At 41.8% G+C, this 13,814-nt stretch overlaps 1 protein-coding gene across 1 annotated transcript in view; it reads right to left on the reverse strand.

Moving 5' to 3' along the window:
- hbs1l (HBS1-like translational GTPase) overlaps window positions 1-13,814 on the reverse strand; it is a 47,207-nt gene that overhangs the window by 15,597 nt on the left and 17,796 nt on the right. Inside the window, exons 2-3 of the mRNA XM_048597450.1 lie at window positions 10,840-10,905; window positions 4,878-5,021 (exon numbers count right to left, since the gene is read on the reverse strand). Of these exons, the coding sequence (XP_048453407.1) occupies window positions 4,878-5,021; window positions 10,840-10,905 (210 nt within the window). The remainder of the gene's footprint in view (window positions 1-4,877; window positions 5,022-10,839; window positions 10,906-13,814) is intronic.

Consider the following 13,814-nt stretch of genomic DNA (forward strand, 5'->3'; position numbering starts at 1 on the left):
GAATCTTGGCAGTAGAGATAAATGGATAGGGTAAAAATGTGAGGAACGATGTACTGCGAAGACTAGCTATGCGGGATAAGATACCTGGTCCTGATGATTTGTATCTGGGAGGAAAAAAAGTCTGGAATTAAGAATCTACTGATCACTATGAAATCATTGCTGTTTGTCAGAAAAACCCATCTGGTTTACTAATGTCCTTCGGGGAAGGAAATCTGCCACCTTTACCTGGTCTGGCCTACATGTGACTCTAGACCAACAGCAATGTAGTTGACTCTCAAATGCCCTCTGAAATGGCCTAGCAAACACTCAGTTGTACCAATCGCTACAAAGTCTCAAAGAAATGACAAATCACCTGACATTGAACCAGGCACTGAAAAAGACAACGGCAAAAACAGCCCTGTCGACCCTGCAAAGTCCTCCTCACTAACATCTGGGGATCAGTGCCAAAATTGGGAGAGCTGTCTCACAGACTTGTTAACCAACAGCCTGACATACTCACAGAACCATACCTTACGGACCATGTCCCAGACACCACCATCACCATCCGTGGATATGTCCTGTCTCACCTGCAGGACAGACCCAGCAAGGTGGTGCACAGTGGGATACAGTCAGGAGGGCGGTGCTCTAGAGTCCTCAACATTGACTCCGAACTCCATAAAGTCTCATGGCTTCAGGTCAAACATGAAACAGGAGGCAAGGAAACCTCCTGCTGATTACCACATACCATCCTCCCTCAGCTGATGAATCAGTACTCCTCAATGTTGAACAACACTTAGAGGAAGCACTGAGGATGGCAAGGGCGCAAAACGTACTCTGGGAGGGTGATTTCAATGTCCACCACCAAGAGTGGCTCGGCAGCAGTACAACTGATCAGGTTGATCGGGTCCTAAAGGACATAGCTGCTAGACTGGGTCTGCAGCAGGTGGTGAGGGAACCAACAAGAAGGAATAACATACCTGAGCTCATCCTTACTAATCTGCCAGCTACAGTTGCATCTGTCCATGACAGTATCGGTAAGAGAGACTATTGCACAGTCCTTGTGGAGACGAAATCCCACCTTCACATTGAAAATAACTTCCATCGTGTTGCGTGGCACTATCACTATGCTAAATGGGACAGACTTCGCACAGATCTAGCAACTCAAGACTGGGCATCCACGAGGCACTGTGGGCCATCACCAGCGGCATAATTATACTCCAGCACAATCTGTAACCTCGTGGCCCGGCATATCCCCCACTCAACCATTACCATCAAGCCAGGGGATCAACCCTGGTTCAATGCAGAGTGCAGGAGGGCATGCCAGGAGCAGCACCAGGCATACCTGAAGATGAAGCATCAACCTGGTAAGGACACCAAACAGGACTACTTGCACGCCAAACAGCGAAAGCAACAACTGATAGACAGAGCTAAGCGATCCCACAACCAACAGATCAGATCAAAGCTCTGCAGTCCTGCCACATCCAGTCATGAACAATTAAACAACTCACTGGAGGAGGCGGCTCCACAAATATCCCTATCCTCAATGACGGAAGAGCCCAGTACATCAGTGCAAAAGATAAAGCTGAAACATTTGCAACTATCTTCAGCCAGAAGTGCCGAGTAGATGATCCATCTCTGCCTCCTCCAGTAGTCCCCAGAATTACAGATACCAGTCTTCAGCCAATTCAACTCACTCCACGTGATATCAAGAAACAGGTGGAGACACAAAGGCTATGGGCCCTGACAACATTCCGGCAATACTACTGAAGACTTGTGCTCCAGAACTTGCTGCTCCCCTAGCCAAGCTGTTCCAGTAAAGTTACTACACTGGTACCTACCCAACAATGTGGAAAATTGCCCAATATATCCTGTACACAAAAAGCAGGACAAATCCAACCCGACCAATTACCGATCATCAGTAAAGTGATGGAAGGTGTCATCAATAGTGCTATCAAGCAGCACCTGCTCAGAAATAACCTGCTCAGTGACGCCCAGTTTGGGTTCCACCAGGGCCACTCAGGTCCTGACCTCATTACAGTTTTGGTTCAAACATGGACAAAAGAGCTGAATTCCAGAGGTGAGGTGAGGTGAGAGTGACAGCCCTTGATATCAAGGCTGCATTCAACCGAGTGTGGCATCAAGGAGCCCCAGCAAAACTGGAATCAATGGGTATCAGGGGGCAAACGCTCCGGTAGTTGGAGTCATACGTGACATATAGAAAGATGGTCGTGGTTGTTGGAGGTCAGTCATCTCAGCTCTTGGACATCTCTGCATGAGTTCCTCAGCGTCGCATCCTAGGCTCAACCATCTTCAACAGCTTCATCAATGACCTTCCCTCATCATAAGGTCAGAAGTGGGGATGTTTGCCGATGATTGCACAATGTTCAGCACCATTCGTGACTCCTCAGATACTGAAGCAGCTCATGTTCAAATACAACAAGATCTGGACAATATCAAGACTTGGGCTGACATGTGGCAAGTGACATTCGCACCACACAAATGCCAGGCTATGACCATCACCAATAACAGACAATCTAACCACCATCCCCTGACATTCAACAGTGTTACCATCACTGAATCCCCCAATATCAACATCCTGGGCATTATCATTGACCAGAAACTCAACTGGACTCACCACATTAACACAGTGGTTACAAGAACAGGCCAGAAGCTAGGATTACTGCAGCAAGTAACTCACCTCCTGACTCCCCAAAGCCTGTCCACCATTTACAAGGCACAAGTCAGGAGTGTGATGGAATACTCCCCACTTTCCTGGATGAGTGCAGCCCCAACAACACTCAAGAAGCTTGACACCTTCCAGGCAAAGCAGCCCGCTTCATTGGCACTACATCCACAAGCATTCACTCCCTCCACCACCGACTCTCAGTAGCAGCAGTGTGCACTATCTAAAAGATGCACAGCAGAAATTCACCACAGATCCTCAGACAGCACCTTCCAAACCCACAACCACTTCCACCTAGAAAGACAAGGGCATCAGACATATGGGAACATCATCACCTCCAAGTTCCACACCATCCTGACTTGGAAATATACCGCTGTTCCTTCACTGTCACTGGGTCAAAATCCTGGAAATCCCTCCCTAATAGCATTGTGGGTCAACCCACAGCAGGTGGACTGCAGCAGTTCAAGAAGGCAGCTCACCACCACATTCTCAAGGGCAACTAGGGATGGGCAAAAAATGCTGGCCAGCAAGCAATGCCACGTCCCACAAATGAATAAAGACAAATTGCATCTAAGGTTGCTATAGGACGTAAAAATGGAAATAGCCGAAGGGCTTGCCATAATCCTCTGATCTTCTCACTAAGTGGGGGATTTGCCATAGGCTGGAGACTTGAAAGTATGGCTCCTTCTTGAAGAAAAGGGTAGTCCTAGAAATATGGGCTAGTTACTCTGACATCAGTGCTGGCTAAGGTTTCAGCAACAGAAGTCACGGAAGGGAAAGAAATCAACAAGCACCTGGAAAGGTTCAAGTCATTTAAGGATGGCCAGCATGAATTTGTAAAATGCAAATCATACATGATTAATCTCACTGAATTCTTTTAATAAGGTAACACTGAAGAATGATAAAAGAAATGCAGTGGATGCTGCATTCTGTTATCAGGAAAATATTAAAGATGCTACAACAGGGCACTTATGCATTTTTGCAAGGTAATCAGGCAGTCAACATGGTTTTATGAAAGGGAACTCATATTTGATCAATCTACTGGAGTCCTTCAAGAAGATAACACGTGCTATAGATAAAAGAAAACTGGCAGATGTACTTCAATTTCCAGAAAGTGCCATATCAAAGGTTACTGCAGAAAATAAAAACTCACGGTGTAGTGGGTAACATAACGGTATGCATATCTGGCTGGCTATCAGATAATATTTTTAAGACAAAGATAGATCAATTATTAGTAATTAAGGTGATGGAAAGGTTATTAGGGATAAGCAGAAATATGGATTTGAGGTTATAATCATACCAGATGTGATCTTATTGAATGGCAGAGCTGGCTTGAAGGGCTGAATGACCTACTCTCATTCCTTGTTCATGTGGTTATACAATGGATATAGATATGAGTACGCACAAGTAATTGAAAAGACAGAGCATCACTAAGTACAAAAATCAAACAAAACTTTGGTGTCTTTAGATCAAGGAAATTGGAATAAAAATGAAAGACACTGATGCTTCAGTTATACACAATCTTCATCAATCTAGACTCTAGGGGTTCTGTGTTCATGTCTTAGGCACCATAAATCATGGAGGAATTTTGACAAGTCTTATCAGAATGGTGCCAGATTTAAAGTCTAAATTCTGAATACTGCTTTCGTAAACTTAATCCCTACAAGATTGAAGATTGATCTGATCAACTGCATTAAAATAATAATGGGATTTGATAAGTGTAAATAAAGAGTCATTTGAAAGCAGAGATTTGCAGGAAAAAAGGAGCATAATTATAAAATCAGAGCAAGGCCAGTTAGGAGTGAAATCATAAAACTACATTTTTTTCCATAAGGATAGTGCAGTTCTCTTTCCCGAAAATCTGTGGATAATAAGGTATGATCAAGGCTGTAATGGACTTTATTTTAAGGGCATTAGGCACACAGATAATACAAAACAGGATTTTTTTTTGCATTTGTTCTTGGAACATGGCCATCACTGGCAAGGCCAGCATTTACTGGCCATTGCCAGTTGCCTTTTAGAGGGCAGTGTCGCAGTCCATTTTGTGCAGGCATACCTTTCACACTATTAACATATCTTACAATTTTCACTTATTTACTTGGCATTATATATTTAATAGAAAATTGTAAAATATATCTGGTAATTGAAAAATGGAAGCCATATTTCAATCGCATAAAATTGAACGCGCACTTGATGGTATAGTAATTTAGTGTACCTTGATCAACTTCACTTAGTAATGGCTGATTCCTGTGGAAAGGCTCCTCCACTTTATCTTCTGCATATTCATCACCTTCTTCCAGAGGTTCCTCTGCAAAGGCTCTTCTGTTGTAATCATCTCGTTTGTAAATGAACTGAGCAGCTGCAATGTTAAAGATATGCAGATAATTACATAGTTTTCAATGACATTGGGCAAGTGTGTGAATAAATAGCTTAATTTGTATAATTGTATAAAACCTGTAAATGAGTTATACAGATTCTAATTAAAACCATATGGTCATTCAAAACTAGAAAAATATATCTGCTGACTACTCAGTAACTCACTCGCAGCATCCTGTGGTTAAATATTTATTAACATCAGTAGAAATTGCATAAAATCTAAAGATCCACATTAAATAACTCTTAATAAGATTTGGTAGCAATCAAGAGATATCCTGAAAAACAGAAAACAGTTTGTAAAAAAAATTATCTATGCAGTAGCTCACACAAGACAGGGATTAAAGGGAAGCCAATGAAGAATGGATTTGTTTAAAGAGGATATTAAAGCGTAAATGGGAAATCATAAACTCATTAGCTTAGCTTCAGTTATTAGAAAATTATTAGAACAGACCACTCAAGCTAACCCATGTTACCAGCCAAAATAAGCCAGATATAGAGAACTCACAACATGGCTCTGGAAAAGAAATACATGTAATATCAATTTTGTTTATTGATTGAGGTAACTAGTTTTGTTTTAATCATTCATGAGCTGAGTAAATCACTGGTTAGGCCAGCATTTATTGCCAAACCCTACTTGCCCTGAAGAAGATAGTGGTGGACTACACTAATAGGTTACTAGATTAAGCTTTTTGTCTTCTGATCTGTTCTTTCATGTGATGTGGACATTGCTGGAAAGACCAGTTCTTTTTTGCCCATCCCTAACTGACCTTGAACTGATTGGCCTGTTCGGCCACTTCAGTGGAGTTTAGAATCAACCATAATGCCTTAGGTCTGCAGTCACATGTAGATCAGACAAGGTAAGAATGATAGATTTTGTTCCCTGAAGGAAGTTAGCAAACTAGTTTTATTTTAAAACAGCAATGATAATTTCACGATCACCATTCCTAAGACTAGTTTTCAAATTTAGATTTTAATAATTGCATTAAGTTTCATCATCTGCCACATGTTTAAGGTATATTGCATTCTTGGATTTTAAGAAAGTTTTTGACAAACTGCAGAACAATGTGAAGAGCAGTTAATAAGCAAATCTATCTTAATGTTCTCAATGAACTGTCTGCAAGTTTACAAATGACAAAGAAAATCTGTTACTGTTAAGATGATCAACATGAAAAACAGATTATAATCCAAAGAGATAAAATATATTTTAGATAAAATGGGGCAATGAAATCTAGCAGATGTAATTTCACATAGATAAAAGTAGCATCATGTACATCGATAGGTCTAATGCCAAGCATGCCATTGCTGGTCGAGAACAGAAATTTATCAAGTGGGAAAGTACACAAATTTCTGAAGGTACTCAACCTGCAACGTGGTTATCAGGGTTGCAGTCAAAACTCAAGCATTTCCAGACTACATGCTTGGATGCACATTGTATTGTGATCAATTTGGACTCCTGGACTGTTTGGTAAAACAAACTGAATCATAACAGTGTTATATGTGCAATTTATAAAATTATATTCCAAATTGTTATAATTGTAAGTTCAATTTTACTAGTAATGAGCTTACAGAGTACTCTTTGTTTTTCCTGTTTGTCTAATTTTCTTTTCTTGCATTCATGGTAGGCATAAGACCATAAGAAACCATAAAACATCACAGCAGAAACATCAGAACAATCGGCCCATCGAGTCTGCTCCGCCATTCAATCATGGCTGATAAGTTCCTCAACCCCATTCTCCTGCTTTCTCCCCGTAACCCTTGATAATCAAGAACCTATCTATCTCAGTCTTAAACGTATTCAATGGCCTGGCCTCCACAGCCTTCTGTGTCAGTGAATTCCATAGATTCACCACTCTCTGGCTGAAGTAGTTTCTCCTTATCTCCGTTCTAAAAGGTCTTCCCTTTACTCTAAGGCTGTGCCCTCGGGTCCTAGACTCTCCTACCAATGGAAGTATCTTCCCAACATCCACTCTGTCCAGGCCATTCAGTATTCTGTAAGTTTCAATTAGATCCCCCTCATCCTTCTAAACTTCAATGAGTATAGTCCCAGACGTTCCTCATTTGTTAAGCTTTCCATTACTGGGACCATTCTCGTAAACCTCCTCTGAACCCACTCCAGGGCCCGTACATCCTTCCTGAGATATGGGGCCCAAAACCACACACAATACTCCAAATATGGCCTGATCAGAGCCTTATTTAGCCTCAGGAGTACATCGCTGCTTTTATATTCAAGTCCTCTCAAAATAAATGTCAACATTGCATTTGCCTCCTGACTACTGACTCAACCTGCAAGTTTACCTTGAGAGAATCCTTGACTAGAACTCCCAAGTCTCTTTGCACTTCAGACTTCTGAATTTTCTCCCCATTTAGAAAATAGTCCATGCTTTTATTCTTCTTACCAAAGTCCGTGACTTCACACATAGCTCCAGGAGCAGTGTCTGCCAATTGGGCTCAACCGTGATATCACCCATTCTAACATACGTTTGCAGCAGCAGTCCACAGAAATTAGGTGAGAGCAATCTAAATAATGATTTACTTCATGACCATCAGCTCATTGAAGCCAGTTGTGGTATCAAAGGATAAGTCAACTGCCTCCTTTTATTCCCAAGCATAATCAATGATGTACATTTGTTAACTGATTTAGCAAGGAACTCCACGACATGCAAAATACTTTTGGCGAACTAACATCTTGAAAGCTGTTTATGTTTTTGTAAATTTATTTTATACTTTTTCCTACATTTTTCCGTTTTTGATTTGGGAACTTTGACAATTCAGGTGCTTAACTGACACCTAGGAGGATTACTGATATTTGTAAGATTACTACCCCATTCCTCCCAGAGTGACCATCTGACTTACACATTTTCTCCATAAGATCAGTTTTCAAAAGAAAATACCTCTTTGTAGGAGGAAAGGATTATAGGTTTCATGGGAGTGCCGGACCATGAAAAGAAGTGAAACTGGAAGCTCATAGTCACTCTGGCATTCATAGGATTTACTGATGAAAACTCATAATATATAAGTATTTTTGAGAACGTGGCTTCTAAAATGGAGGAAAAATGGAAAATTCATTTTCAGTTCTGAGATGGTCTGACCTTTTTCCCTTGGTTTAGGGAGTTTAAAACCAGAGGACATATTTTTTAAAATGAAAGGAGAAAGTTTTAAAAAGGTCATGATGGGCAACTTTTTTTTTTTTTTTTTTACACAGAGTGATTCATGTGTGGCATAAACTGCCAGAGGTAATAGCGGATGCAGGTACAGTTACAACATTTAAAAGACATTTGGACAAGTACATGAATAGGAAAGGTTTGAAGGGATATGGGACAAACGCAGGCAGGTGAGTCTACTTTAGTTTGGGAACATGGCCGGAGTGGACTAGTTGGACCAAAGGATCTATGCCGTGTGATTCTATGACTCTTGAAGGTGAAGTTAATGAAGAGTACCCAAGACAGTGAGAATAGTAGAGTATAAAACAAAAAGAATAAGAGCCTGTTTACCTCTCACCTAGAATACTATGTCCAGTGTTTAAGCTTCTTCACACTGTGAGCAATATACAAGATAGAGGAACAAGTAAGGTCACCAAAAGAATCAGTTTTAAATCCCTTATTTATCACAACAAGCTGGGACAGTAGCATCTTTTTACACTAAAAAATTACAGACTTTAATACTTGAACTGATGGAAGAACCAGATTACTTTGAATGACAATCTGAACTACATGGATTAGAAGAATCAAGGGACTGCGCACAGAATTATGCATGCATGGAACGTAGTTAGATGTTAGGAAGTTTCTCTTTTTGCAGAGTGTGACTGCCATTAAGTCACCAGCTTCTGTAGAAAATGTGAATTTGTTTGGATATAGAGTTAGAGATGTACAGCTTCTGATGTACAGGGGGCGGCATGGTGGCTCAGTGGTTAGCACTGCTGCCTCACAGCGCCAGGGACCCAGGTTCGATTCCACCCTTGGCCGACTGTCTGCGTGGAGTTTGCACATTCTCCCCGTGTCTGCATTGGTTTCCTCCGGGTGCTCCGGTTTTCTTCCACAGTCCAAAGATGTGCAGGTTAGGTGGATGGGCCGTGCTAAATTGCCCATAGTGTTCAGGGATGTGTAGATTAGGTGGGTTGCAGGGGTTGGGTCTGGGTGGGTTACTCTGAGGTTCAGTGTGGACTTGTTGGGCCGAAGGGCCTGTTTCCATACTGTAGGGATTCTATGATTCACCAGCATAGAAACAGACCCTTCGCTACAACTCATTCATGCTGACCAGAAATCCTAAATTAATCTAGTCCCATTTGCCAGCATTTGGCCCATATTCCCCTAAACCCTTCCTGTTCATATACACATCAAGGTGCCTTCTAAATGCTTTAATTGCACCAGCCTCCACCACTTCCTCTGGCAGCTCATTCCATATATGCACCACCCTCTACATGAAAAAGTTGCCCCTTAGGTCTCTTTTAAATCTTTCCCCTCTCACCTTAAAACTGTGCCCTCTAGTTTTGAACTCCTCCATCCTGGGGAAAATACCTTGTCTACTCATCCTAACTATGTCCCTCATTATTTTATAAACCTTTACAAGGTCACCCCTCAGTCTCCAACGCTCTAGGGAAAATAGCCCCAGTCTATTCAACCTCTCCCTTTAGCTCAAACACTCCAACCCTGGCAACATCCTTGTAAATCTTTTCTGAACCCTTTCAAGTTTCACAACATCCTTTCTATAGCAGGGAGACCAGAATTGTATGCAGTATTCCAAAAGTGACCTAACTGATGCCCTGAGATAACAAGGTGTAGAGCTGGATGAAGGCCCGAAACGTCAGCCTTCCTGCTCCTCTGACGCTGCATGGCCTGCTGCGTTCATCCAGTTCTACACCTTGTTATCTCAGATTCTCCAGCATCTGCAGTTCCTACTATCTCTCTAACTGATGCCCTGTACAGCCGCAACATGACCTTCCAACTTCTATACTCAATGCACTTTTACCAATAAAAGCAAGCGTACCAAACGCCTTCTTCACTATTCTTCCTACCTGGGACTCCATTCCAAGGAGCTATGAACCTGCACTCCAAGGTCTTCTTGTTCAGCAACACTCTCTAGGACCTTACCATTAAGTGTATAAGTCCTGCCCTGCCCTGACTTGCCTTTCCAAAATGCAGCACCTCACATTTATCTGAATCAAACTCCATTTGCCCCTCTTCAGCCAAATGGCCCATCTGATCAAGATCCCGTTGTACTCTGAGGTAATTGTTCTTTGTTATAACTAATATCCCTGTGCAACATTGGTGGGATATTCAGCATAATGGTCACTGATCTCCTGTTAATATTATGATCACCTTAAGGAACTCCCCAATTTTACTTCTTCCAGGAAACTGCATGACTATTGGTGGACAGGAACACAAAGACTGATGAGCGTAATAATTGGGACAGGCTCTTTGGACCATTTACTCTTTCTTTCGTCCATAAGGCTAGCTTTTTAATACAGTTTTTTAACTGAATTCATATTTCACCATCCGCCATGGTCAGATTTGAACTTACGTCCCCAGAACATTAGCTTCAGGTTAAGGATTAATAGTCTAATGACATTACCACTATACCATCAATTCCCATTGGAAACGCTCCTGGAGTTAAAAATGCTTCCAAAACTTCTATTCAAGATCTGTGCATCAGAGCCATTCTAAGTAATTTGTAAAAATAAGAATTTCGATACAAAGAAAAGTCAGTGATGTGCAAAGTCGCCTTCCTCAAACTTTAATTAAAAGGTTACTCATAAGGCTTAGCTTATATAGAAATTGCAAAGAAATAAGCGAACATTAACAAACCTGTTGCTGGAGAAATGCAGTAGTCATCCTCTACAGATTGGCCATAGACATCATCATCTTCAAAGTCTAAAAATAAACACCATTGAGCACTTTTTAGAAATTTTCAAATGATCTGCACAAATACTATAAATGAATAGACCACCCGGAAAATTAAACCAACTATTGATTTCCTGAATTTTGAAATAATAACAAATTGTCTGTTCAGATCCATTTCTACTCTCTAGTGATTCCCATTTGCAGATTTAATTTGAAAAATTGAACTAAAGGATAATTCTAGATAAAAACAATACCAGAAAAGCCTTGCCGTCGACATCTTGTCAGGATAGATAGTAATGAGCAATAAATGTGCCCTTGCCCTCCTCATCCATTTCCCATTAACAAATAAAATATGTTACTGAATTCAAATTTGGAAGGTCTGGAACTGGAAAAGATGCTATGTTGGGAGAAGCAGCATCAAAGCATGCCAACAAATGTGTTAAGTAAGTTTGGCCATCTACGAATGCTCATGAAAATTAAGGCGCACGCAAAAAAACTGGTTGGGTTGGAACAATTGAAATAATGTTTTCACAGAAGATAAATATCTGTCAACAATCTTAGCAGAAATTTCCCCAAATTAATTAGCAAACTAAAAAGTGAGGTCACATAAGCTGATCTGAAAATTGTGATACAAGTTGATCTGACACTATAACGTGCATTAACAATATCAATACAGAATTCTTTATGCCAACATTCACTCCTTTTGCATGAAAGTATTGTATATACTGAGATACAGTTTCAAGGCAGTAAGCCCTCAAGTGCCTCATCTACCAATAAAGAACAGTTAGAATATCAATCAAAAGGCATCAGTGAAGACTGATTTTATGCGAACACCCCACCTACAAAAGTGTACTTAAAAGCAAAGGATGAAGACCAAGAGCATATATCTTGAAATGCATTTCTACCAAGCCCAGTGACACTGAGGTACTGTTGTCTCACTACAAATCTGCCAACTCAGCACCAACTGAGCATTAATCAGGACCTTCAGGTCTCCACTGACCCATAACAAAGCGACCTGGATTTTGCAACAAAAGCAGAAAGTGTTGGAAAAACTCAGTAGGTCTCGTAGCATTTGCAGACAGAAAAACATGAGTTAATGTTTCGAGTCCAGTGACCCTTTGTCAAAACTGAAAATCATACTGATGACAGGATTGAGAGCTGAAGGGTGGGGACGGGAGTGGGATGGCAGTGAATAGAATTCAAGGAGACAGCAAATAGAATACAAGAAGACAAAGAGAGGGAAAAGGGACAGACAAAAAGAGATCAGAGATAGTAGGAACTGCAGATGCTGGAGAATCCGAGACAACAGAGTGCAGGGCTGGATGAACACAGCAGGCCAAGCAGCATCATAGGAGCAGAGAGGCTGATGTTTCGGGCCTAGACCCTTCATCAGAAAAGGGGGAGGGGAAGGGGGTTCTGAAATAAATAGGGAGAGAGTGGGAGGCGGATAGAAGATGGATAGAGGAGAGGATAGGTGGAGAGGTACGAGAGAGTTGCAGTGGGAGAGAGATCCCCTGAGGTTTGTTCGGAGGGAGGAGGGTAACTTCTTCAGGCTAGGCATCCTTAGAAGAGGCTTCGCAGTGGGGTTAAAATTGAATCAGAGATAGTAGGAACTGCAGATGCTGGAGAATCCGAGACAACAAGGTGCAGGGCTGGATGAACACAGCAGGCCAAGCAGCATCATAGGAGCAGAAAGGCTGACGTTTCGGGCCTAGACCCTTTGATTCAATTTTAACCCCACTGCGAAGCCTCTTCTAAGGATGCCTAGCCTGAAGAAGTTACCCTCCTCCCTCCGGACAAACCTCAGGGGATCTCTCTCCCACTGCAACTCTCTCGTACCTCTCCACCTATCCTCTCCTCTATCCATCTTCTATCTGCCTCCCACTCTCTCCCTATTTATTTCAGAACCCTCTTCCCCTCCCCCATTTCTGATGAAGGGTCTAGGCCCGAAACGTCAGCCTTTCTGCTCTTATGATGCTGCTTGGCCTGCTGTATTCATCCAGCCCTGCACTCTGTTGTCTCGGATTCTCCAGCATCTGCAGTTCCTACTATCTCTGATTCAATTTTAACCCCACTACGAAGCCTCTTCTAAGGATGCCTAGCCTGAAGAAGTTACCCTCCTCTCGCCAGACAAAAAGAGATGTTTGATGGTAAGTTGGCAGAGAGAGAGACATAAGTGCTGGGTGTGGTGTGAACTAGAAATGCAAATGGTTGTAAATGGGTTGGGTGTGTTGGGAGCAACCCTTACAAAACAAGACCTAGGGGTGTGAGGGGAGGGTAACAAATGGGGGAGGAGGGTGTTCACATTCTGAAGTTAAACTCAATGTTTAGTCCTAAAGGCAGTTAGGTACCCTGGTGGAAAAAGAGGATAGAGTTAGGGTTAGGATTCCTGCAGCTTATGTTAAGCCTCACTTAAGCACTGCTGCAGACCCAAGACAGAAACATTAGCCAAGAAGCTCAGGGTGATTTTTACAGAAAAAGCGTAGGTGTCAGGCAAAGCCGTGACCCAGTCTGCATTTCATCTCCCCTGTGTATAGTCACCAATGAAACAAACTTATTCGTCATCCATTATGATTACAGCTGCCCACAGACTTTTTATGGCTTTTTGAGCAGCAATTAATCCTCTACAAGGGATCAGAAACTGAAGTTCAGCTGTCAGCTGGGGCTCACTTGCCAACACTCTGCATTGAGTCAATCTGCTGTGTGTTTATTCCAGAGATCAATTGAAAAAGACTGCAGAAAGCAAAAAGCACTTAAGGATTTGGGGGTCCTCATGCACAATTCACAAAAAGCTAGCATATAAATTCAGCAATGTAATAAGGAAGGCACATAGAACGTGCATGGAATATTTCAAAGGGACTGGAATATAGCTAAAACCAAACAAGACATTAGTCAGAGATAGTAGGAACTGCAGATGCTGGAGAATCCGAGACAACAAG

This window comes from Rhincodon typus, chromosome 5 (assembly GCF_021869965.1).
Source record: "Rhincodon typus isolate 14 chromosome 5, sRhiTyp1.1, whole genome shotgun sequence".
Lineage (NCBI taxonomy): Eukaryota > Metazoa > Chordata > Chondrichthyes > Orectolobiformes > Rhincodontidae > Rhincodon > Rhincodon typus.